The sequence below is a fragment of the Procambarus clarkii genome, chromosome 43 (genome assembly GCF_040958095.1).
Source record: "Procambarus clarkii isolate CNS0578487 chromosome 43, FALCON_Pclarkii_2.0, whole genome shotgun sequence".
NCBI classification, from domain to species: Eukaryota; Metazoa; Arthropoda; class Malacostraca; order Decapoda; family Cambaridae; genus Procambarus; species Procambarus clarkii.
The window spans coordinates 34,366,240-34,392,663 of record NC_091192.1 but is presented as its reverse complement, the minus strand read 5'-3'; the positions used below and the strand labels follow the sequence as shown (position 1 = coordinate 34,392,663).

The 26,424-nt window shown below is 49.2% G+C and overlaps 1 protein-coding gene across 4 annotated transcripts in view; it reads left to right on the top strand.

Annotated features, from left to right (window-relative positions):
• pHCl-1 (pH-sensitive chloride channel 1) overlaps positions 1-26,424 on the top strand; it is a 545,535-nt gene that overhangs the window by 397,089 nt on the left and 122,022 nt on the right. For all 4 annotated transcript variants that reach the window (XM_069300230.1, XM_069300229.1, XM_069300228.1 and 1 more), the window contains exons 2-8: positions 10,568-10,678; positions 14,574-14,662; positions 17,575-17,642; positions 20,997-21,098; positions 21,605-21,723; positions 21,916-21,998; positions 24,321-24,461. In XM_069300230.1, coding sequence (XP_069156331.1) covers positions 10,578-10,678; positions 14,574-14,662; positions 17,575-17,642; positions 20,997-21,098; positions 21,605-21,723; positions 21,916-21,998; positions 24,321-24,461 — 703 coding nt within the window. In that variant the 5' untranslated portion in view covers positions 10,568-10,577. The remainder of the gene's footprint in view (positions 1-10,567; positions 10,679-14,573; positions 14,663-17,574; positions 17,643-20,996; positions 21,099-21,604; positions 21,724-21,915; positions 21,999-24,320; positions 24,462-26,424) is intronic.

Sequence of the window (26,424 nt, the reverse complement as noted above, 5' to 3'; positions counted from 1 at the left end):
TCTTCCCCAGGGGTTCCGTCCTCCCCAGGGGTCCCGTCTTCCCCAGGGGTCCCGTCTTCCCCAGGGGTTCCGTCATCCCCAGGGGTCCCGCCTTCCCCAGGGGTTCCGTCCTCCCCAGGGGTCCTGTCCTCCCCAGGGGTCCTATCCTCCCCAGGGGTCCCGTCCTCCCCAGGGGTCCCGTCCTCCCCTGAGGTCCCGTCCTCCCCAGGGGTCCCGTCCTCCCCAGGGGTCCCGTCCTCCCCAGGGGTCCCGTCCTCCCCAGGGGTCCCGTCCTCCCCAGGGGTCCCGTCCTTCCCAGGGGTCCCGTTCTCCCCAGGGGTCCCGTCCTCCCCAGGGGTCCCGTCCTTCCCAGGGGTCCCGTCCTTCCCAGGGGTCCCGTCCTCCCTAGGGGTCCCGTCCTCCCCAGGGGTCCCGTCCTTCCCAGGGGTCCCGTCCTTCCCAGGGGTCCCGTTCTCCCCAGGGGTCCCGTCCTCCCCAGGGGTCCCGTCCTCCCCAGGGGTCCCGTCCTCCCCAGGGGTCCCGTCCTCCCCAGGGGTCCCGTCCTTCCCAGGGGTCCCGTCCTTCCCAGGGGTCCCGTCCTTCCCAGGGGTCCCGTCCTTCCCAGGGGTCCCGTCCTTCCCAGGGGTCCCGTCCTCCCCAGGGGTCCCGTCCTTCCCAGGGGTCCCGTCCTCCCCAGGGGTCCCGTCCTCCCCAGGGGTCCCGTCCTCCCCAGGGGTCCCGTCCTCCCCAGGGGTCCCGTCCTCCCCAGGGGTGTCGTCCTTCCCAGGGGTCCCGTCCTTCCCAGGGGTCCCGTCCTCCCCAGGGGTCCCGTCCTTCCCAGGGATCCCGTCCTCCCCAGGGGTCCCGTCCTCCCCAGGGGTCCCGTCCTCCCCAGGGGTCCCGTCCTCCCCAGGGGTCCCATCCTCTAGAGACGGTGCCAACGTCTCTAAACAGATGTATTAACTGGCAGCAACCTAACCTTACCTAACCTAACCTACCAGAGGAAAATGAATAAAAATCGGCCAAGTCTGTTATGGTTTTTAGTACACCGGTTTTTGACCCTTGGGGATTTATACGTCAAAATTCGATGTATTATCGGAGAGAAGAGGTTGGGGAGAGCGCTTGAACACGGGGTCTTCTCCGGAGTGACCCCCAGAACCCCCCCCCCTGTGTGGGGAGGGGGAGCGTCCCCCGCCTCACGCTCTCACACACAAAGGAGAGGGTGTTGACCTCTCTCCCAGTAGGACGGTGCAGGAGCGGCGGTTCAGCTCCTCCCACTAGCAAGAGACGACCTGTAGACCACCACGCCAGAAGACTCTGACCTTAGACAAAGGAAAACACATGATCCAGGAACCCCACAAGCCAGGGGGAAGGTGGAGGGGCTGTCCAAACATTCCTGTAGAGTGTTGAGCCAGAGGGGTTCTGCAGAGAACATGGCTTTTATCTTAGACGAAATTTTTGAAGATTCCTCCATAATATTTACAAGCATACGGGGTCTGGTGGTGTAGTGGTAACACAATCACTCCGCGTCGCGCCAGTGATTTCGTTTGGGTTCGAGTCCTGGCAAGGAAAGATTGACTGGGTGCCAGTCCATAGCTGTTCGTCCCTTTTCACCCAGCAGTAATTGTGCACTTGGTTGTTAACTAATTGACGGATCATGTTCGAGGAAAAACTAATAGCATAAGTCTTACCATGAAATATTGGATGGAAACACTCTCAGACCACTAACAGGAGTCAGCAGTCGTCTGCTCCTGTGCTAAACAAGACTGGGAAACACACAATTAACATATATCAGCTGAACAACATTAATGCTTCAATGTTGACAAACCACACACTAGAAAGTGAACTGACGACGACGTTTCGGTCCGTCCTGGAACATTCACAATCGACTTGATAATGGTCCAGGACGGACCGAAACGTCGTCGTCCCTTCACTTTCTAGTGTGTGGTTTGGTCAACATATTTCAGCCACGTTATTGTGACTCCTCGTCTGCTTAAAGCTTCAAGATCTAAGCGCAGTAGAGATCTGGAAGTCATCATTAACATAGATCTTAAACAGAGAAATCAACATTTATTAGTCGAAATAGGCAAATAGGATATTACTCTTCTTCTTAGGCAATATTTGGTCCTTATTACGAACCATTTAGAGTACTAAATTGTTCTGTGAACCATATCATAGTGGTCAGAAATTGCATTGAACTGGCGCAGAAATAATAAGGGGGTGAGGGGTATAATAAGGGGGTGAGGGGTATAATAAGGGGGTGAGGGGTATAATAAGGGGGTGAGGGGTATAATAAGGGGGTGAGGGGTATAATAAGGGGGTGATGGGTATAATAAGGGGGTGAGGGGTATAATAAGGGGGTGAGGGGTATAATAAGGGGATGAGGGGTATAATAAGGGGGTGAGGGATATAATAAGGGGGTGAGGGGTATAATAAGGGGGTGAGGGGTATGATAAGGGGGGTGAGGGGTATAATAAGGGGGTGAGGGGTATAATAAGGGGGTGAGGGGTATAATAAGGGGGTGAGGCGTATGATAAGGGGGGTGAGGGGTATAATAAGAGGGTGAGGGGTATAATAAGGGGGTGAGGGATATAATAAGGTGGTGAGGGATATAATAAGGGGGTGAGGGGTATAATAAGGGGGTGAAGGGTATAATAAGGGGAGTGAGGGGGTATAATAAGGGGGTGAGGGGTATAATAAGGGGGTGATGGGTATAATAAGGGGGTGAGGGGTATAATAAGGGGGTGAGGGGTATAATAAGGGGGTGATGGGTATAATAAGGGGAGTGAGGGGTATAATAAGGGAGTGAGGGATATAATAAGGGGGTGAGGGGGTATAATATGGGGGTGAGGGATATAATAAGGGGGGGATGGGTATAATAAGGGGGTGATGGGTATAATAAGGGGGTGAGGGATATAATAAGGGGGTGATGGGTATAATAAGGGGGTGAGGGGTATAATAAGGGGGTGATGGATATAATAAGGGGAGTGAGGGGTATAATAAGGGGGTGAGGGGTATAATAAGGGGGTGAGGGGTATGATAAGGGGGGGTGATGGGTATAATAAGGGGGTGAGGGGGTATAATAAGGGAGTGAGGGGTATAATAAGGGGGTGAGGGGTATAATAAGGGGGTGAGGGGTATAATAAAGGGGTGATGGGTATAATAAGGGGGTGATGGGTATAATAAGGGGGTGAGGGGTATAATAAGGGGGTGAGGGGTATAATAAAGGGGTGATGGGTATAATAAGGGGGTGAGGGGTATAATAAGGGGGTGAGGGGTATAATAAAGGGGTGATGGGTATAATAAGGGGGTGAGGGGTATAAAAAGTGGGTGAGGAGTATAATAAGGGGGTGAGGGGTATAATAAGGAAGTGAGGGGTATAATAAGGGGGTGAGGGGTATAATAAGGGGGTGATGGGTATAATAAGGGGAGTGAGGGGTATAATAAAGGGGTGATGGGTATAATAAGGGGGTGAGGGGTATAATAAGGGGGTGAGGGATATAATAAGGGGAGTGAGGGGTATAATAAAGGGGTGAGGGGTATAATAAAGGGGTGATGGGTATAATAAGGGGGTGAGGGGTATAAAAAGTAGGTGAGGAGTATAATAAGGGGGTGAGGGGTATAATAAGGGGAGTGAGGGGTATAATAAGGGGGTGAGGGGTATAACAAGGGGGTGAGGGGTATAATAAGGGGGTGATGGATATAATAAGGGGGTGAGGGGTATAATAAGGACGTAATTGATATAATAAGATGGTGATGGGTATAATAAGGGGGGAGGGATATAATAAGGGGGTGAGGGGTATAATAAGGGGGTGAGGGGTATAATAAGGGGGTGAGGGGTATAATAAGGGGGTGAGGGGTATAATAAGGGGGTGAGGGATATAATAAGGGGGTGAGGGGTATAATAAGGGGGTGAGGGGTATAATAAGGGGGTGAGGGGTATAATAAGGGGGATGTTATTTCGATGACTAAATGTCAGCTCCAAATAAAACACAAAATGGGTAAAACTTGAATAAACTTATATTTAGAACTTAAGTAGATAAACGCCGGTATTTAAATAGGCTTGTTAAATTATGGAACTAATTACCGGGAGACTTACAACCTGAACCACTGCATTCTTGCCAGCTTAGATTAGGCCATTAGGTGAACAGATGGTGTTGAATATATATATATATATATATATATATATATATATATATATATATATATATATATATATATATATATATATATATATTGGTGTATACTGGCAGCAGGTTTTCTTTCAAACATGTTTCATTGAATATGACCGCATATTCTGTATTTATTATTTTCTGGTTTAGGGCCTCTATCCCTCTAACTATTTTCTTAGCATCAGGGCTTAGTTGAAATAGGAGTTCTCCAAAACTCATTTTCGTACTTCTAAGGTGAAGAAAAGAAGTGATTTACTATAGAATGTATTACACTGATTTATACAATTTGCCCAACGTTTCGAACCTCCATGGTTCATTCTCAAGTGAACAGATCTTACAATGCTGGTTGATTTTATACCCGCACTGGGTCAGGTGATAATACAAATCACCTTTCGAATCTACCTTTAGATTCAGCAATTCGGAACAAAAGTTGCAAGTATCACGGGCAATGGTGAGCCCGTAGTGGACTATGTCATTATTTGACGAGGGTGTTACCTGTAAGAACCATTTGTGTATTACATAAGTGTAAAATTTCCATAGAAAGGTTAAAAGCGAAAGGTAATTATCAGGAGAAAGCGCCAAATAATGTGATTATGAACCACTTGAAAATAATATGTGGACATGGGGCTAGGATATAAGGAACGGGGATCGAACTCAGACCTGCGGAAAGTGTGGCCGTCGCTCTACCAACCAGTCCAAGTGGTTGGACTGTAAACTAGTTGAACATCGTACGCAGATGTGTGTGTCTTAAACGCCGGCAAATACGAGACATTCCAGTGTTGGTGTCTAGGTATGTTAATAGTCAAACCTGGCACTCCCGCACCGTAGAGTTTCAACCATTGTTCAGTAATAACCCAACTCAACATGTTAATAAACACAGGTTTTAGAGGCGGCCTAGCCAGCCACGCCGGCAGCCATATGAGCGGCCAGATACTCTCTCAGACCGCCTGGTGATCACCACACTGTACCCTGCGTCATGACAGAGTAGACATGGTTATAATATGACTCGACTTCGGCTCGACTTTGACCCACTATCCCCACCCGACCTTTGACCCTGCGTCCCCCCACTCTACTACTGACCCCCAACTACTCCCCACCCAGCTATATAGCACTACTGCCATGACATTATAGCCTGTAGTGAGAGTAATGAGGTCATTTTGGTTGTTGGCACCCTAGTGATTCACCAGGCTGTAGTTGATCTGCCAGCCCCTGCGATGGCTCGGGCATCCCCTTTAAGATGGTTGTGATGTCAGGAAACTGGAACGACAACCAATCAATATTTCACGTCGTTATTATGAGCGTCGGGATTGGTCCCGCTTCCATGCTCCCACTTGCCTCCCCCCAGTGTTTGTTGTGGCCCGGGACACCTCTGGCTGGTGGTGCTAGTAGGCGGCCCGGGCCACCTCTGGCTGGTGGTGCTAGTAGGCGGCCCGGGCCACCTCTGGCTGGTGGTGCTAGTAGGCGACCCGGGCCACCTTTGGCTGGTGGTGCTAGTAGGCGACCCGGGACACCTCTGGCTGGTGGTGCTAGTAGGCGGCCCGGGCCACCTCTGGCTGGTGGTGCTAGTAGGCGGCCCGGGCCACCTCTGGCTGGTGGTGCTAGTAGGCGACCCGGGCCACCTTTGGCTGGTGGTGCTAGTAGGCGGCCCGGGCCACCTCTGGCTGGTGGTGCTAGTAGGCGGCCCGGGCCACCTCTGGCTGGTGGTGCTAGTAGGTGGCCCGGGCCACCTCTCGCTGGTGGTGCTAGTAGGCGGCCCGGGCCACCTCTCGCTGGTGGTGCTAGTAGGCGGCCCGGGCCACCTCTCGCTGGTGGTGCTAGTAGGCGGCCCGGGCCACCTCTCGCTGGTGGTGCTAGTAGGTGCCTGGGGCCACAAGGACCAGGTGCCTGTGACCACAAGGACCAGGTGCCTGTGACCACAAGGACCAGGTGCCTGTGACCACAAGGACCAGGTGCCTGGGACCACAAGGACCAGGTGCCTGGGACCAGGTGCCACAAGGACCAGGTGCCACAAGGACCAGGTGCCACAAGGACCAGGTGCCTGGGGCCACAAGGACCAGGTGCCACAAGGACCAGGTACCTGGGACCACAAGGACCAGGTGCCACAAGGACCAGGTGCCTGGGGCCACAAGGACCAGGTGCCACAAGGACCAGATGCCTGGGACCACAAGGACCAGGTGCCTGGGACCACAAGGACCAGGTGCCACAAGGACCAGGTGCCTGGCGTCTGCCCCGTCCTGGCCAAGAAGGGCCCACACGACTAAAGTGGCCGTCATACAGACATTATGGTAACGATGAGCCCTCGTTAGCGAATATGACGTGAATGTATTAAGGGTGTGGACACGCTTAATGGATATTGTTTGTCAGTAAACATCACTTTAACATGCAGCAAGGAAGGCGGGAACGAGTCCTTGGCAATGTCAATAAATGTCTTGACTGCCGGCAATTTCCCTCGTATCACTTACACGGCTCTTACCTTGAGCCAAGGGGGAGTGTCTGTGTGTGAAGACGTTTGGGAGACGAGGTGAGTATGGGAGGCGGGTTAGCTCACTTGAGTCTTATCAATTTTAAACAACACATTATCTGCTCAGTAGTGGCTCGATGAGTTGCTGAATGGTTATGTTGTTCAGGACCCACCACCACCATCCCAGGACCCACCACCATCCCAGGACCCACCACCATCCCAGGACCCACCACCACCCCAGGACCCACAACTTCAACCACCCCTCCAGGACCCATCACAACTACTCCAGACCTACTTGACTAGAGCTTGATCTCATCCTTTCTGTCATATTTAATAACAATATACGAGAGAGACAGAGAGAGCACCTGCTCTTGAATATGACAGAAAGGATGAGATCAAGCTCTACACTTTTGTATTCACTTCCAAAAGAAACTTGAAAAATGAAATATGCAAAGTCTACTTTGCAGGTTAAATGGGGGTGAGGCATGTCCCCGGAGGACACGTGTCGCTGAAGCTCCCTATGACAGCCACGGAGGCACAGGCACCCTGGAGCACAGTGTTGGAGTTGTTGTTTTAGATTCAGCTACTGGGAACAAAACGTTCCAAGTAGCACGGGCTATGGTGAGCCCGTAAGTGGAGGCTCTTTGGAGCCATTATCTGTATCAATAGCTGATACTAGAGATGTGGCGATGGATGGGGGTCTTCATGGTGGTGTTCAGCCCTCCACCAGTTATGGAGCTGGTGGGGTAAGAGTAGACCTCTATGTTTTCCGATTTTTTCTTTGCCTGAGACTTTGTCTGAGTCGTGCTGTCGTTGTCGTTTGGTGAGGTGGCCTCCACGAGGAAGTCTTGAACCGAGTAGGGGTCGTATTTGTGGTGCGGCGGTGGAGATCTTAGTAAGATTTCCTCGTCTCAGGAGTCCGTAACCTCCGTACTTGGTGTTTTAGTCTTTCGCCTCGCAGCCTGAGATAGGCTCAGGATTGGTGGTAGAAGATATTTCAGGAGCGTTGGTGGTGCTGTTAGCATTTGTAGACAGCACGTCTGCTAGCGTGGCTGCTGAGATGGTGATGGTGGGAGTGTTGGGAGCTGGAGAAGGAATTACCTCTGTCTGTGTCGCCCGGGTCATGGGCGGTTCTGGAGTCGGTGTTGAAATCGACCTCGCGGTCGTCCTGGTGGTAGTCTCCGGAGTGGTAGTGGAGGCAGTGAGACTTGCGTCCGCGACTATGATGGGGGTCAGGCCATTGGCTAGGTATAATGCGTTCAGTTCACTGACAAAATGGTGGTTGTCTGGTCCGGCAAGCCTTTTCGCTGGTCTAATAAGACCAGGAATAATGCCTGCACGTGATGCAGGGGGATGCGAAGGATCCTGTGGGGCCTTGGGGTCCCCATTGTGAAGGTTGGGTCGCCTGGTGGGAGGAGCCACCCTTTGGTAAGGCTGGAAAGTCTTCTAGTCAGTTGGTGGGAGCTGAAGTGGTGGGTTGAGGACCTGGAGCTCTGGTCGCGGGAGTAGAAGGGTTGTTTCTCTTGGCTTCAACCTGGGCCTTGATGCTTTCCTGTCTGCGGGGGCAGCGGTAGGAAATTGCGGGATGATTGCCATCACAGAGCAAGCAGTGATGGACTGTTGCCTTGCATATGGAGTAGTGATGGTCCAGTGCGCACAGGCTGCACCTCTGGACAGGGTGCTGACACTTGTTGGTCGGGTGGGAGAGCTCGTAGCACTTGAAGCACTGCTGGATCTCATGGTATCGTTCCCTTTTTATTTGGTGGGGTGGTATTTTTAGACCGAAGCAGTAGAATCCTTGTGTGGCAGCCTGGGTGGCCGCAGCTTAGAATATCGCTTTTCCAGAAAGCGTGACCGTCAAGAGGAGTAGCTCTAACCTTCAGACGTTTGGGTGGCATTGTGTCCACACCCTCGACGGGTATCAGTGCGTGTGGGGATACACTGTGTTGTTATTGTTGTTTTAGATTTAGGTACTCAGAACGAAATGTCCATGTAGCACGGGCTATGGTGAGCCCGTAAATACACTGTGGGAGGGACTACTTTATATACTCTATGTGGAATCAGGTGAAGTAAGGTGTTACACAAGGTATGCGTCGGCTGTGTAGGGACAGCAGGTTAGGTGTACTGTGGGAGTTCTGTCTTGGTTTCGTGGACGATGTTAAGGTGTACCTAAGTGGAAGGGGACTATTGAGAGCTTGGAGGAGTGTTTGATATGTAGTGTTTCGGCTATGTCTAATCTTCCATTGTCGTTGTTTCTATCGATTATTTCGATATTGTTGAATTACGATATCTCGTAGTTACGAATGCGAGATGCTTTACAGAGCCTCGTTGTTTGAACATTGGCAGACGCATTTTTAGATATATTGTTCTCTACTGTGTATATTTAGATGGTTGGAACTGGCAATCCTTATGTAAAGGCATAGGATAGACTCCTGCAAAGGAAAACGACCTGAAAGAGAGAGATATCTGATGAAGGGAGGAAAAGTAAACATGTTTACTACTTCTCTTCTCTGCTTACATTTAGTTTTCCTTTCATCTCGTCGCCAGCTGGTGCATTTAGCTTGGTTTTCATGGTTTTTGTATTTTAATTACAAGTATTAATTCATTTATTTAATTATTTATAATTTTTTTCTTATATTCATTTACTTTTTACGTTAATTTATTTATTTCGATAGCGGACTGTATGATATTAAAGTGGACTGTATGTTTAATTTTCCCACAAGTAGTTTCCTCCACAAGTTGGGGGTTAATTAATTATATAGCCTACAAATCAAAATTAATCGATTGGTAGCAATTTGATAAAAATGTTACTAGGTGTTAGACTACATTTGTTAGTGAACAAAAGTTAAACACATCTTAGCTGTATAGTTGTTTACAGCCTAGTCAACCCAGGTATGAACACGACAGATCACGGCACGAGATACTCCTCGTGGGTTAGGCTAGCGTCATCACATGTCACCTGTTGCACCAGGTAACTGCTGATTATTATTCTTCCCCTTCAATTTCACCTGTCAAAGCAGTACACAGTAATAATCGTAACCAATATATGACGGCTATAATGATTATTCTAATCATTATAGCCGTCATTTCCCGTGATTAGAATAATCAGGGGAAATGATTATTCTAATTAAAGAATGATATTTACCCTCTCGGGTGGCTCGCCTCGTCTCCTCACTGTTCTACCCCTAATCTACCTACATTACTGGCCAGGAATGACTAGATTTACAGAGCACTTCCCTCATCGGCCAGGGAAGATGTGCTGATGATGGGAGAGTTGCGTCCCACAACACTGCGACTAGAGGGAAATATTGGTGGAGCTTTCAAGCGGGCTCCCAGGTGAGGCTTTGTTGATGTTCTTCAATGGCGTCTCCCTCTGCTGGTGTAGGGGGACGCTCCCCCACAACAGTTCTAATTCTGCCCTTTTATTGACAATGGGAGGTACACCTTAGTTTTATCGATAGTTATATTAGGTCCAGTCGTAGAGAATACTTTTTTATTGATTATAATGCCAAGACTGGTGTTTTAGGAATTATTTAATAGTGTATATTCTTGTGAGGTGGCAGCGATATTCTCATTTTCTCGGGGAAAAAGGCCACAATTCTAATTTTATTTGAATATTTAAAGAAAAAGTTAATTTGTTAGTACAAAATCAGCAGCATTATTATCTGCATATTGTATTAAAGATTAGTAAATGATGTCGGGTTTTTCCGACATATATCCTCCCCCTTAAGCCTCACCTTCTCCAAGCTCAGCTCCTCTCTTGCCCGGTATTGCCTCCCTCAACTCTCTTCCTCAGACTCGACTTGATAAGGGACCAACATGCACCGAAACGTTGACGTAAGTAGACCCAAATGTCAGCTGGTGAAGGATGTTACATAGATTTAGGAGGAAGTTAATTGAAGAGTGTTATGTATCTGCCTCAGGTAATATAACGCGGTGTTTATCTGTGCCGCAGGTGATGTAAGATGGTGCGGGGGCTACCGCGGGCGGCGGCGGCGGGCGTGTGTCTGCTGGCCATCGTCACCTTCCTCCTCTGCTCCTGCGTCTCCCAGGTCCACGCCAGAGAGTAAGTCTTACTATCTCTAATGTTTCCTTCTAACACCAAATATTATTCGGAAATTTGTCTTGTCTCTCTTAAGTCCACACCACCCTTTTGTTCTCTCTCTCTCTCTCTCTCTCTCTCTCTCTCTCTCTCTCTCTCTCTCTCTCTCTCTCTCTCTCTCTCTCTCTCTCTCTCTCTCTCTCTCTCTCTCTCTCTCTCTCTCTCTCTCTCTCTCTCTCTCTCTCTCTCTCTCTCTCTCTCTCTCCTCTCTCTCTCTCTCTCTCTCTCTCTCTCTCTCTCTCCCTCTCTCCCTCTCTCCCTCTCTCTCTCTCTCTCTCTCTCTCTCTCTCTCTCTCTCTCTCTCTCTCTCTCTCTCTCTCTCTCTCTCTCTCTCTCTCTCTCTCTCTCTCTCTCTCTCTCTCTCTCTCATCAGAGCCCGGAAGCACACCAGGTGACCTGCTACAGGTCACAGGAGCCAGAGACCAGAGGAACACTGAGGGTGGTGGAGGGAGCCACCTCTCTGGCTCCACGTATACGGAAGTGAGCGGACATGATGGACCCAACACACAAGGAAAACCTAATATTAAATATGTAAGAAAGACATTTGTGTGAATGATAAGTGCAAGAAATAAGGTCATTTAATGATAAATTTTAGATCCCCAAATTTTAGATTATCTCAAGAATGAGGGAGAAGCGTAGATCACAGTAGGTGGAGAGTGGACCCCGGGGTGGCAGAGAGGACCCGGGGTGGCAGAGAGGACCCGGGGGTGGCAGAGAGGACCCCGGGGTGGCAGAGAGGACCCGGGGTGGCAGAGAGGACCCGGGGGTGGCAGAGAGGACCCCGGGGTGGCAGAGAGGACCCCGGGGTGGCAGAGAGGACCCCGGGGTGGCAGAGAGGACCCGGGGTGGCAGAGAGGACCCCGGGGTGGCAGAGAGGACCCGGGGGTGGCAGAGAGGACCCCGGGGTGGCAGAGAGGACCCGGGGTGGCAGAGAGGACCCCGGGGTGGCAGAGAGGACCCCGGGGTGGCAGAGAGGACCCCGGGGTGGCAGAGAGGACCCGGGGTGGCAGAGAGGACCCGGGGGTGGCAGAGAGGACCCCGGGGTGGCAGAGAGGACCCGGGGTGGCAGAGAGGACCCGAGGGTGGCAGAGAGGACCCTGGGGTGGCAGAGAGGACCCGGGGGTGGCAGAGAGGACCCCGGGGTGGCAGATAGGACCCTGGGGTGGCAGAGAGGACCCGGGGGTGGCAGAGAGGACCCGGGGGTGGCAGAGAGGACCCCGGGGTGGCAGAGTGGACCCTGGGGTGGCAGAGAGGACCCGGGGGTGGCAGAGAGGACCCGGGGGTGGCAGAGAGGACCTGGGGTGGCAGAGAGGACCCGGGGGTGGCAGAGAGGACCCGGGGGTGGCAGAGAGGACCACGGGGTGGCAGAGAGGACCCTGGGGTGGCAGAGAGGACCCGGGGGTGGCAGAGAGGACCCCGGGGTGGCAGAGAGGACCCGGGGTGGCAGAGAGGACCCGGGGGTGGCAGAGAGGACCCTGGGGTGGCAGAGAGGACCCGGGGGTGGCAGAGAGGACCCTGGGGTGGCAGAGAGGACCCTGGGGTGGCAGAGAGGACCCGGGGGTGGCAGAGAGGACCCGGGGGTGGCAGAGAGGACCCCGGGGTGGCAGAGTGGACCCTGGGGTGGCAGAGAGGACCCGGGGGTGGCAGAGAGGACCCGGGGGTGGCAGAGAGGACCTGGGGGTGGCAGAGAGGACCCGGGGGTGGCAGAGAGGACCCGGGGGTGGCAGAGAGGACCACGGGGTGGCAGAGAGGACCCTGGGGTGGCAGAGAGGACCCGGGGGTGGCAGAGAGGGCCCTGGGGTGGCAGAGGACCCGGGGTGGCAGAGAGGACCCGGGGGTTACAGAGAGGACCCAGGGGTGGCAGAGAGGACCCGGGGGTGGCAGAGAGGACCCCGGGGGTGGCAGAGAGGACCCTGGGGTGGCAGAGAGGACCCTGGGGGTGGCAGAGAGGACCCCGGGGTGGCAGAGAGGACCCCGGGTGGTGGCAGAGAGGACCCCGGGGGTGGCAGAGAGGACCCCGGGGTGGCAGAGAGGACCCCGGGGTGGCAGAGAGGACCCGGGGGTTACAGAGAGGACCCAGGGGTGGCAGAGAGGACCCCGGGGTGGCAGAGAGGACCCCGGGGGTGGCAGAGAGGACCCGGGGGTGGCAGAGAGGACCCCGGGGGTGGCAGAGAGGACCCTGGGGTGGCAGAGAGGACCCTGGGGGTGGCAGAGAGGACCCCGGGGTGGCAGAGAGGACCCCGGGGGGTGGCAGAGAGGACCCCGGGGGTGGCAGAGAGGACCCCGGGGTGGCAGAGAGGACCCCGGGGTGGCAGAGAGGACCCCGGGGGTGGCAGAGAGGACCCCGGGGTGGCAGAGGACCCCGGGGGTGGCAGAAAGGACCCGGGGGTGGCAGAGAGGACCCCGGGGTGGCAGAGAGGACCCGGGGGTGGCAGAGAGGACCCGGGGGTGGCAGAGGACCCCGGGGTGGCAGAGAGGACCCGGGGGTGGCAGAAAGGACCCCGGGGTGGCAGAGAGGACCCGGGGGTGGCAGAGAGGACCCCGGGGTGGCAGAGGACCCCGGGGTGGCAGAGAGGACCCCCGGGGTGGCAGAGGACCCCGGGGGTGGCAGAGGACCCCGGGGTGGCAGAGAGGACCCAGTGGTGGCAGAGAGGACCCCCGGGGTGGCAGAGGACCCCGGGGGTGGCAGAGGACCCCGGGGTGGCAGAGGACCCCGGGATGGCAGAGGACCCCGTGGTGGCAGAGAGGACCCGGGGGTGGCAGAGAATGTCAATCAGGGATCGACCTCCAGACCGTCCCCACGTGACCAGAACAATTAAGCGAGGGAAGCAGTCACTGAGGGTAAACAGTAGCAACTGTGAAAACTGAAGCATAAAAAGGAAATTGAAAGGAATTGGCAGAAAGAACTGTAAAAACTGAGAGAGTATTGGATCAAATGTGAGAATCCAAATAAAACATATGAGAAAACGTCAGCAAAGTTGGAAGATAAGCTGTGGAAAGCCATAACCCAATATTGATGCACTGATAGCTATCAGGACAGAGTAAAAGGCATAGATGTTCACCTGGCAAGTCTAAGCCTTATGAGTGGAGACATACACAATTACATCACAAGAGCATGATATGTCTAGGAGCACATACAGATGTGCGTCGTCTCTGGGGAGTCCAGAGACGAGGGTTCGATCCCATAGTCCGTCTTCACTATTCTCTCACTGGGAGCATGTGTACCACGGGAGTAAGAGGCAACACGGCGGCAGAAAACAAGATGGCGGACACTGCCCGTTAGATAGGAACCTGAAACTCCGTGAAAATCAGAAAAAGAGAATAATATATTGGGCGAGACCTTATCATCCAAGGTCTCCAAATGCTTGCACCTCTGCTGGTTCGTGTTTCTATTCCTACACACACTCTGGCTCCGTGTATTCTTTGCTTCCTCCCTTCCCCAGTATGCCTTTCTCCACCAAATTGCCGCCTTCAGATCCTCCGTCAATTTATGCATTGTCAGTGCTTCTATACTTATTAAGGCTACAATATCACAATGTCCAGTGTGCAAGGTGTCCAGGGCCCAAGATGTCAGAGGTCCATAATGTCCAGGGCCCAAGATGTCAGAGGTCCATAATGTCCAGGGCCCAAGATGTCAGAGGTCCATAATGTCCAGGGCCCAAGACGTTCGGGGCCTAGATGTCAGAGGTTCATAATGTCCAGGGGCCCAAGACGTTCGGGGCCTAGATGTCAGAGGTTCATAATGTCCAGGGCCCAAGATGTTCGGGGCCTAGATGTCAGAGGGCCATAATGTCCAGGGCCCAAGGTACCCAGGGTCAAAGTGTTTGGATCAGTGCCTAACTCTGCTTCCTTTCAACAGGTTCTTCATGGAGTCATCAGACAAGGAGATCCTGGACTACCTGCTACACAAGAGCAGATATGACAAGAGAATTAGACCTCCCGTTAAAGGTGAGCCCATCATATGACTTGCTACCGCCCAACTCTTCTTTATTTATACTAGCTGTTACCTTATCTATTAGGCCTACCCAACCAACTAACACACGGGAAGAATTTTAATAACAAGGTACCACGAGGCATTGATTACACTGTGTAAACAAAAATCCTGGATAATAGGTGATATTTTCTGATTGCTTATGCCTGCAAACTACAGTAAGTTGTTGTTATAGCTATCAAGCTTTGCTTTGTCAGCTCAGTCAAAGCTGAGACTTTGACTTTGCCTCAGACAGCTTAGGGGGAGATGTCTTCACGTTTTCTGAAGGCTGCCGTCTTGTGAGTGTGTCACGGCTCTAGATATGGAGTCTCCAGCCTTCAGGAACCTTCAAGACGTCTTCCTAAGCTGTCTGAGGCAAGGGTCAAAGGAAACCTTGTTGAGAATAATGACCATTTACCAAACTATGGAGGATGGTTACATAGTGTTTCCGGCTTGGTGCGTTCTTCTGATAATTGCTTACTGATGCTCTGGAGACGTAAGCAGTCGGAAAATAACATTACCCAGGAACAAAACTTGCTCTAGATTGTGTTATTCGAATTTTAAACATATCATAAATAATTAATGAAATGATGATGACAGGTTGAGATGTGTAGTAATAACGGCAGTGTAGAAAATGTATTGTATTGTTGACCAGGCCACACACTAGAAGGTGAAGGGACGACGACGTTTCGTACCGTCCTGGATCATTCTCAAGTCGATTGTGAGAATGGTCCAGGACGGACCGAAACGTCGTCGTCCCTTCACCTTCTAGTGTGTGGTCTGGTCAACATACTTTAGCCGCGTTATTGTGACTCATCGCCTGTGTATTCTTTTGAATTGTGTCCGCACGAATGCATCAATTAATAACTGATGCATAGATGATTTGCATCAATTAATAATTCATTATTCACAAGTAACGTTAATAGTTAAGCACAGCCTCACATACCCTTGTTCTCAACAACATAAGCTCGCTGTTCATTACCAGTGGTGGTGGTAGTTGGTGCCTGACCCTTAACTAGAGTGTTGGTAACCCTGTGGACAATATCGACCACATGGTCAGGCCTTGGTACTCCTGTGCGGGAGATGCTATTGATAATGTATGAGGAAAAATAAATGGACTAGAACTTAAAGATTACTCTAACTAAGCATGTAAAAATAAAAACTGATATTCTAAGCTTTTACAAATGTCCTTTGCTAGATTGTAAATTTAGCTCCTCTTTTCCTAGGAAGGAAAATGGGCTGTAGGGGGAAGATAGTGTCTCTTAAGGGTGATCTTGGTTACTGATTGGAGAATCACAATCTACCTGCAGGCATTTCAACACATCAGCAATGTATTTTATACAATGAATACAATAATTTACAATAATTTACTATGACTGTAAATACTGGTTCTGTTCAATAATCTAAAGATCTCAAGACTGTACACAGTCTAGCGTAGCTCTGAGATCTTGCAGCCAATAATGAGATACTTGTAATATACCTCACAATATTACTGGTACAGTACTAGTAAACACTAGTAATATAAGTTATTGTATTATACAAGCAAGATATTATATGCAATATGATAAACTAATATGATATATTGATGATACTTATGATGGCAATTAATAAATTATGCTGATGAATTATATATATATACAGATTTGTAAATATCTTCAAGTATCTTCAGTATATTTATGATATTCAGATTAAATTGAAAAGATTAAGTTATTTGAAAAGATTAAGTCAAATTCTTACTGGATATTTGGGTATTACCCCGCGATATAACGACAAATCGCACTTATTGGATTGATTAAGGTTATGAAAGCATGCAAAATTGGCTCATTTGGACACATTACAAAACACTAAAGACTTATCAGTTTTGAGTGCCGATGCCAATCTGACCATTGCCAGATTAAATCTCTTTTCTTGAGATTAGACACAGTATTTTGATGAAATATAGCAGCTTTGCTGTTGGATTAATTCACTAGTAGTATTTAATGGAGAATAGATTCTGTGGTGGTGGTGCCCTTACATGCAGTGAGCTGACCACTCTCTTCACTCGTATTAGTAATTAGTCCTAATTTATAGTTCAATATCTCCCTGAGTACCTAGAGAGCTGTCCCTGTGGATTTAAGATTAGTTTCTGCGGTATTGTCCTTCGAAAATGTCTCAAGCACAGCACACGTGTACTCATTAGATGTAAACAAACGCATTGCCCTCTGGCGCTCCAGTGGGCGCTTGCTCTCCGAAGCGGCTCCTCCCTCTCTCAGGGAGGTTAGCCTTCAATGAATATTAATAAGTTATTTTTATTGTCTAGACAGATTATTGAGATAAAGGGAGATTATAAGATAAATATATATTGGATTCAATGATTATAGGTTGTACTTGTAGTATAATTGATTCTTTATAATGGATTTGAGATAATCATCACCGGAAGTCAAATAATGTTCCAACAGTTTTTTAATTAATATAGCTCCTTGTCGAAACTTGTAGCAGTGACATATAGGATCTAGACTCTATGATTTAAGTATGATCAATACATGTAGGATTTAAGTATGATCAATAGATGTAGGATTCTAATGTAGGATTAGAGATAATGATTCTGATATAGGATTCAGTATATTTATGATTCAAGATAATGAATCTGATATGATTCTTCAATTATAATTTTGACATATAGGGTGGAATATCCCACAACTTACTAGAGCTTCAGCGCCTTCTTCTACGGCCTCCTGATCACTGCCTAACCTGTCCTCTCCTGTTTGAGACAAGCATACATATATGTGTGCTTTTATAACCCATATATCTGTCATTATATGTATTCCATTAAACACGTGTTTAAAAATTAGCCATTAGAACCGAAACTTTATAAATGTAATAACTGTCGTGAGTCTTTCTCCTTCCTTAGATGGTCCGCTACGGGTCAACGTGAGCGTCCATCTGCTGAGTCTTTCCTCTCCTGATGAGTCCAGCCTGGTGAGTCCTCCTCCAGTCTCTCTAGCCCACCACAAGTCTTGTCAGGTAGGGATGAGGAGCGAGCACCTGGCCGGTGTGACCACATACCACTTGGCACGGCCAGAAGGTGGAGCTGAGATGACACGAAAGGAAGGAACGGTGCCCGGACGGTCGGGGGATCGATGGTCTCGTGTTGCTCAGTTCCCCCAGCACTGCCCGGCACGTGCACGCAAGCCAGCACATTTGCAACATAACCCAACTACCGGAAATTGATTCCTGCCCTTGACCTATATGTGACATAAGAATCGATAACTGTTTTTATTTAAAAGAATGCTAGGTGGCGGTGCCCAGGAGACCCTGTCTGCTCTTCCTCTCTGCTCTTCCTCTCCCTCTACACATCCTCTCCTATTCCTTCCCCTCACCCCATCCCGCTCTGTTCCATCCATGAATAGATAAATATTTTCATTTATTTATGTAGAAAAGGGTGCCCGCTTGCACCCGGGTCTCTTCCCCCCTTTCTCCCCCTCCTCCTTACTATTCTCCCCCACCTCTTCCCCACTTTATTATCTCTACAACAGTCACATCCTCAGCCCCGCTCCTGTGACAGGTAAGTCTACTATGGGGTCACCATAGCCCGTGCTACTTGGAAGTGAAGGAGTAGCGGGAACTAAAGCAACATCACAGCCTCAGGCGCCATAACCATAGCTGTTGCCACACGTCACCCTCTCCAACACTGCCACGTGACGCTCTCCAACACTGCCACGTGACGCTCTCCAACACTGCCACGTGACGCTCTCCAACACTGCCACGTGACGCTCTCCAACACTGCCACGTGACGCTCCCCAACACTGCCACGTGACGCTCCCCAACACTGCCACGTGACGCTCTCCAACACTGCCACGTGACGCTCCCCAACACTGCCACGTGACGCTCCCCAACACTGCCACGTGACGCTCTCCAACACTGCCACGTGACGCTCTCCAACACTGCCACGTGACGCTCCCCAACACTGCCACGTGACGCTCCCCAACACTGCCACGTGACGCTCCCCAACACTGACAGAGGCCCACCTACCACCCATGACAGAGGCCCACCTACCACCCATGACAGAGACCCACCTACCACGCATGACAGAGGCCCACCTACCACCATGACAGAGGCCCACCTACCACCATGACAGAGGCCCACCTACCACCCATGACAGAGGCCCACCTACCACCCATGACAGAGACCCACCTACCACCCATGACAGAGACCCACCTACCACCCATGACAGAGGCCCACCTACCACCCATGACAGAGGCCCACCTACCACCCATGACAGAGGCCCACCTACCACCCATGACAGAGACCCACCTACCACCCATGACAGAGGCCCACCTACCACCCATGACAGAGGCCCACCTACCACCCATGACAGAGGCCCACCTACTACCCATGACAGAGGCCCACCTACCACCCATGACAGAGGCCCACCTACCACCCATGACAGAGGCCCACCTACCACCCATGACAGAGGCCCACCTACCACCCATGACAGAGGCCCACCTACCACCCATGACAGAGGCCCACCTACCACCCATGACAGAGGCCCACCTACCACCCATGACAGAGGCCCACCTACCACCCATGACAGAGACCCACCTACCACCCATGACAGAGGCCCACCTACCACCCATGACAGAGGCCCACCTACCACCCATGACAAAGGCCCACCTACCACCCATGACAGAGGCCCACCTACCACCCATGACAGAGGCCCACCTACCACCCATGACAGAGGCCCACCTACCACCCATGACAGAGGCCCACCTACCACCCATGACAGAGGCCCACCTACCACCCATGACAGAGGCCCACCTACCACCCATGACAGAGCCCCACCTACCACCCATGACAGAGGCCCACCTACCACCCATGACAGAGCCCCACCTACCACCCATGACAGAGGCCCACCTACCACCCATGACAGAGGCCCACCTACCACCCATGACAGAGGCCCACCTACCACCCATGACAGAGCCCCACCTACCACCCATGACAGAGGCCCACCTACCACCCATGACAGAGGCCCACCTACCACCCATGACAGAGGCCCACCTACCACCCATGACAGAGGCCCACCTACCACCCATGACAGAGGCCCACCTACCACACAGCTACACTCAACATGCATAATGATTTTTCACATGAGTTTTGTCCAGCGTAAAGAGTGCATGTGTGTCCCCATCCTTAGGTATAGTGTCACTAGTGACACTATAGTGATACATGCCATGCTCACTAGTGACACTATAGTGATACATGCCATGCTCACTAGTGATACAGGCTGCCAAGTATCACTCTACCACCCTGTTGTGTTAACTGGTTCATTGGTAACGTTACCCACTATCACAAGTAATGCACACCAGATACTCGTTGGTGTTCACGTTAGCAAGTTAGTGCATGTAAAGTTAATACTGAAACATCTCGACTTTGCATTAACCTGATTTATATTTTAAACTAGTACAGTACAAGGCACTTGGTTGAGAATTACCTTAGGGCACATCCGAATAAATTCCAGTAAGTGAACCGCCATTGATAGACTCCCAGCCCACGGCTGGTTCTTGAGACAAGAACCTGTGGCAGGAGAACCGTCTTGATCACTGGGTAGCGCCATACCCCCCCCTAGTATGTACACAATACTTGGGGGGTATGTATACAATACTCAATGAGGGTATACAATGCTCAGTCTACACAAGATAGACTGAGCCGGGTGGGCCCCCTGCTCAGTCTGTCATAAAGAGGTATATTCCGTCTTGCCTTGTCTCTGCCACTTGTTAAATAATGATTGGACGAGAAGTAGCAGTTGCAGGAACGGAGTCACTTCCCCACACTCGACCGTGATAGCAACTTGCAGGTGTAATCGAACACAACGGCTTGAGACTCCAGCGTCGTGAATCCCTCGTGAGATTGTTTGGTGTGGAGTTGTGACTGTGTGTGTTCCACAGATATACGAGGTGTAGCTGTGACTGTGTGTGTGTTCCACAGATATACGAGGTGGAGCTGCGACTGTGTGTGTTCCACAGACATACGAGGTGGAGCTGCGACTGTGTGTGTGTTCCACAGACATACGAGGTGGAGCTGTGACTGTGTGTGTGTTCCACAGATATACGAGGTGTAGCTGTTACTGTGTGTGTTCCACAGATATACGAGGTGTAGCTGTGACTGTGTGTGTGTTCCACAGATATACGAGGTGTAGCTGTGACTGTGTGTGTTCCACAGATATACGAGGTGTAGCTGTGACTGTGTGTGTTCCACAGATATACGAGGTGGAGCTGTGACTGTGTGTGTTCCACAGATATACGAGGTGTAGCTGTGACTGTGTGTGTTCCACAGATATACGAGGTGGAGCTGCTCCTGCACCAGCAGTGGTACGACCCGCGCCTTCAGCACAACGACGCCGGCCGCCATCTGTACCTCAGCGGCATGCACCACCTGGTGAGTCTACCACACTCCTGTACAAGATAACAGGCCAGTTGTGCACTCCTGTACAACCCACTCTACGATGTTGTACACTCGTGAACACGTCTGTACAACTGGTGGTATTAGTATTCATCAAATAGTAGAGTGAAAAGAGGTTAGTGAATGGGAGGGTGTAAACCAGTACAATACTGTGTGTTGTACGGTGTGGGTGTGGTGTGGCTCAGGTGTACACCCTGAGCCAGCTGTGGTGTGACTGTAGGTGTGCCACCTGAGCCAGCTGTGTGCTCGTGTAAGTCTGACAGCTCACCACAGTGTTTGTTTGTTCTTAGAGAGTGTACTGTTTTGTGCCCTTGACATTAGTCAGTGATATGTAGCAGGAACATCAATCAATGTTATGCACCAGGAACGTTGCTACAAGGCATAAAGTAGCATTGTGATACGTTGTGACAGGGGCATACAGTAACCCAGTAATACATTGCAACAAAATACTCGGGTAATCTGATGTATATACTGTATTTCAGAGCGACATCTGGCTGCCGGATACCTACTTCATCATGAGAGGAGAGTTTAAGTACGACCTCTCCCAAGACAACATCGCACTCAAGATAGGCAGAAGAGGCAACGTCACCTACACCATACGGTGAGCGGCCCCCACTCCTACACAGTCTTACTCATCATGCACCATACCTGCCTACAAGCTGGTTATAGATCCCATGAGTTTAACTTATTCTTGGCGACCCCTCATGGCCTGTGGAGCCCACGAATGGAGCCCACAGAGAGGTGCTTAGCAAGTAATAGCAGTAACTAATGTTAGCTCATTAATCTCCCACAGGCGGTACCTTATTCTATCGTGTGAAGGAAATATCAATAAATTCCCATTTGATGACCCTTCCTGCACCTTCGCTATGGAAAGTAGTGAGTACTTCAAAGCTCTTTTCAAATTGGTGATTCTTTATAATTTTGTTTAATTTAAATGTTTGTTGGGGGGGTTGTGATATTGTTTATATCTTAAAGCTTTATATTTCAAATTGTTTCATATGCAACATGCATTTGTGTTGTCCTAGCTCATTATCCTCATTGTTCAGCTCCTTGTCCTCACATCCCAGCTCCTTGTCTTCGTATCCCAGCTCCTTGTCCTCGTATCCCGACTCCTTGTCCTCGTATCCCAGCTCCTTGTCCTCGTATCCCAGCTCCTTGTCCTCACATCCCAGCTCCTTGTCCTCGTATCCCAGCTCTTTGTCCTCGTATCCCAGCTCCTTGTCTTCGTATCCCAGCTCCTTGTCCTCGTATCCCAGCTCCTTGTCCTCGTATCCCAGCTCCTTTTCCTCGTATCGCAGCTCTTTGTCCTCGTATCCCAGCTCCTTGTCCTCACATCTCAGCTCCTTGTCCTCGTATCCCAGCTCCTTGTCCTCGTATCTCAGCTCCTTGTCCTTAATTCCTGTGGGTTTTTTTTTTTTGTACCGTTTCCTGTAATATGCTACAGTTTTCTACCACTGATCCGCGAAAATACATGATCCTAGTGAACTGTTTTCCTTTTCATGTATTATGATAGGCTATTAAGAGGCTGCTTCGCCATCTTGGCTACGGCATCATTCGCGTCACGTTACCTTAAGTCCATGTGCGCCATTTTTTCAATAATCACAGCATAGTTTTTTGTTAGAATCCACATATGTAAACATAAAAACAAAAACTAAATACATTAAGCTTATACATTATGCTGTCATTATAATTATGACAGTATACTATATCATTATACACAATAGTAGTAATAGGCATCAGTCAGTCTCAGGAGACTATGGAATTGCGCACTGGTTATCACTTAGGTCATTATATACCATAAGCTTCAAATTATTCTATGGTGCTTATGTTTTACGAATATTTCCAATCTAAAATTTGTGTCAATTTCTTCTGCTAAATATATCTGTTTATGTTAATATTTTTGTTTTCTCTAATGATGTCACTGAAAAGAATGTTAAATGGGGTTTGAGGCGGTAACTATGGTAAATTATCATATAGATCACACGATTTGGAATATGAACAAATCGTGTGTTCATTTTCACACGATTCACTGGGGAACATTCCGTGTGTAGGTTCGAGCCCTCATCACGGCCCTTGTGGATTTGTTCATTTCATATATTACGCTATTGTGATTTCTGTGTGTATTTTTTTGTTTGTTTTGCAAAGAAATTAATGCCATATAAATGAAATTAGTTATTATTAGCGATTTTTTTTTATGAAAAATGCAATATTTTTCTTTACTGTTAAATTAGGTATTTAATTTTACTGTTTACTGCTGGATATAAAATGCAGCTGAAGGGTTGAAAAAAATTCCGCTAGTAAATAATATTCTGACACATTGAAGTTGAATTTGTCATTTGGAATGTCTTCGTGTCAGTATAAGAATATATTAATATTCTTGAACTGACGCTATAACAAATATTTATATGTTTAACCAAGTCCTGTATAATATACCAGTGAAGCATTGATGTTTGACCAAGTCCTGTATAATATACAAGTGAAGCATTGATGTTTGACCAAGTCCTGTATAATATACAAGTGAAGCATTGATGTTTGACCAAGTCCTGTATAATATACAAGTGAAGCATTGATGTTTGGCCAAGTCCTGTATAATATACAAGTGAAGCATTGATGTTTGGCCAAGTCCGGTATAATATACAAGTGAAGCATTGATGTTTGACCAAGTCCTGTATAATATACAAGTGAAGCATTGACGTTTGACCAAGTCCTGTATAATATACAAGTGAAACATTGATGTTTGACCAAGTCCTGTATAATATACAAGTGAAGCATTGATGTTTGACCAAGTCCTGTATAATATACAAGTGAAGCATTGATGTTTGACCAAGTCCTGTATAATATACAAGTGAAGCATTGATGTTTGACCAAGTCCTGTATAATATACAAGTGAAGCATTGATGTTTGACCAAGTCCGGTATAATATACAAGTGAAGCATTGATGTTTGACCAAGTCCTGTATAATATACAAGTGAAGCATTGATGTTTGACCAAGTCCTGTATAATATACAAGTGAAGCATTGATGTTTGACCAAGTCCGGTATAATATACAAGTGAAGCATTGATGTTTGACCAAGTCCTGTATAATATACAAGTGAAGCATTGACGTTTGACCAAGTCCTGTATAATATACAAGTGAAACATTGATGTTTGACCAAGTCCTGTATAATATACAAGTGAAACATCTGTTATTGTTTACAGTATCGTACGAGAAGCACGAGTTGACGTACGACTGGCTCAACAACGGCACGTCTCTGGTCAAGTCCAAAAAGCTGCGTCTCCTCAACGCCTACATGATCATGAACAGGACGGTCGAGTGCGACAATAACTTCGACTGGAGAGGTAAGCCCCGGGCGAGGCTCCCGCCGCTGCTCCAGCCCTCCCCCGGCAAACACACACGCATATGACGTGGAAAAACGTTGATATGACGCTATTACGTCGTTGCACTGTCGTAAGAACGCATAATTAACGTTTTTTTCATATTTTGTGTTTGCTGGAAAGGTTGAATGGATGGTCATGCTGTGGTGATAATGGAGTATTATGCTTGCAGGGAGGGTTAGAATTTTAGGAATTTTTGGTAAGGGATGGCTTATACGGGAGGATGGGTGGGTGTGGAGCAGATGGAACAGCGTGGGACAGGAGAGGTGGGGGATGGTGTACATGGGGGATAGGGCTGCGGGGAGGGGGGTGGGGAGAGGGGGCGCGTCCTGACAAAACTCATCCCTATCCTCCTAAAATGATGGTACTTAAAGCAACTGTTTACTCTAACGATGCACTCTTGGACCCTCAGATAGCTTACGAGTCTGAATTATTGAATTACTGTAGTTGAAAATGCATTGAGGAAAATTGGAAACGTAACGAAAGAAAGTAATCTAACCTGAAGTTGTGTAAAATCCTGGTTTGTGCCTCGGAGAGGCTACGGGATCTAGTAAGTTCAGTAGAACTTCGGTTTCAACTCTTTTTACCCTGTCGTAGCTCAGTCGATTAAGGCAGTGTCTGGGATGCTCCCGGACGCAGGTTCGAATCCTCGTCACGGCCCTTGTGGATTTGTTCATTTAATCTAACCTATACAAACATCCCTAGACCTAATATACGCCAACTTAGGCGTAATATACCATATATCTGGTATACTAGGCCTAGGAATATTTAAGTTCGGTTTGAAGATCTATTATAGGAAGGCTTCTACGGAAGTAATAATATTGGTAAACTAGAGAAAATAGTTGTTCTAAGTAACATCATTGTAGGAGGCCGTGTTGGGACAAATACGTCTATGGAGGGTGAGGCAAGATGGGTAATACCTGGGTAAAGGATGTCACATGACACGATATAATCTGGATTAAGCTGACGAAGAAGGAAGGAGGGAGGGAGGAAATTATAAGGGACGAAGCCATTACGACTATATAGCACTGGGAAGGGGTCAGGATAAGGATTTGGGATGGGACGGGGGGAAGGAATGGTGCCCAACCACTTGGACGATCGGGGATTGAACGCCGACCTGCATGAACCGTCGCTCTACCGTCCAGCCCAAGTGGCTGGGTGAGGGAAGTAGTGAGGGCTACCACGCTTGGTAGTGAGTGTTACTTGGTGTTGTGAGGTGTTACTTGGTGGTGTTGTGAGGTGTTACTTGGTGGTGTTGTGAGGTGTTACTTGGTGGTGTTGTAAGGTGTTACTTGGTGTTGTGAGGTGTTACTTGGTGGTGTTGTAAGGTGTTACTTGGTGTTGTGAGGTGTTACTTGGTGGTGTTGTAAGGTGTTACTTGGTGTTGTGAGGTGTTACTTGGTGGTGTTGTGAGGTGTTACTTGGTGTTGTGAGGTGTTACTTGGTGGTGTTGTGAGGTGTTACTTGGTGTTGTGAGGTGTTACTTGGTGGTGTTGTGAGGTGTTACTTGGTGGTGTTGTGAGGTGTTACTCGGTGTTGTGAGGTGTTACTTGGTGGTGTTGTGAGGTGTTACTTGGTGTTGTGAGGTGTTACTTGGTGGTGTTGTGAGGTGTTACTTGGTGGTGTTGTGATGTGTTACTTGGTGGTGTTGTGAGGTGTTACTTGATGTTGTGAGGTGTTACTTGGTGGTGTTGTGAGGTGTTACTTGATGTTGTGAGGTGTTACTTGGTGGTGTTGTGAGGTGTTACTTGGTGTTGTGAGGTGTTACTTGGTGTTGTGATGTGTTACTTGGTGGTGTTGTGAGGTGTTACTTGGTGGTGTTTTGAGGTGTTACTTGGTGGTGTTGTGATGTGTTACTTGGTGGTGTTGTGAGGTGTTACTTGGTGGTGTTGTGAGGTGTTACTTGGTGGTGTTGTGATGTGTTACT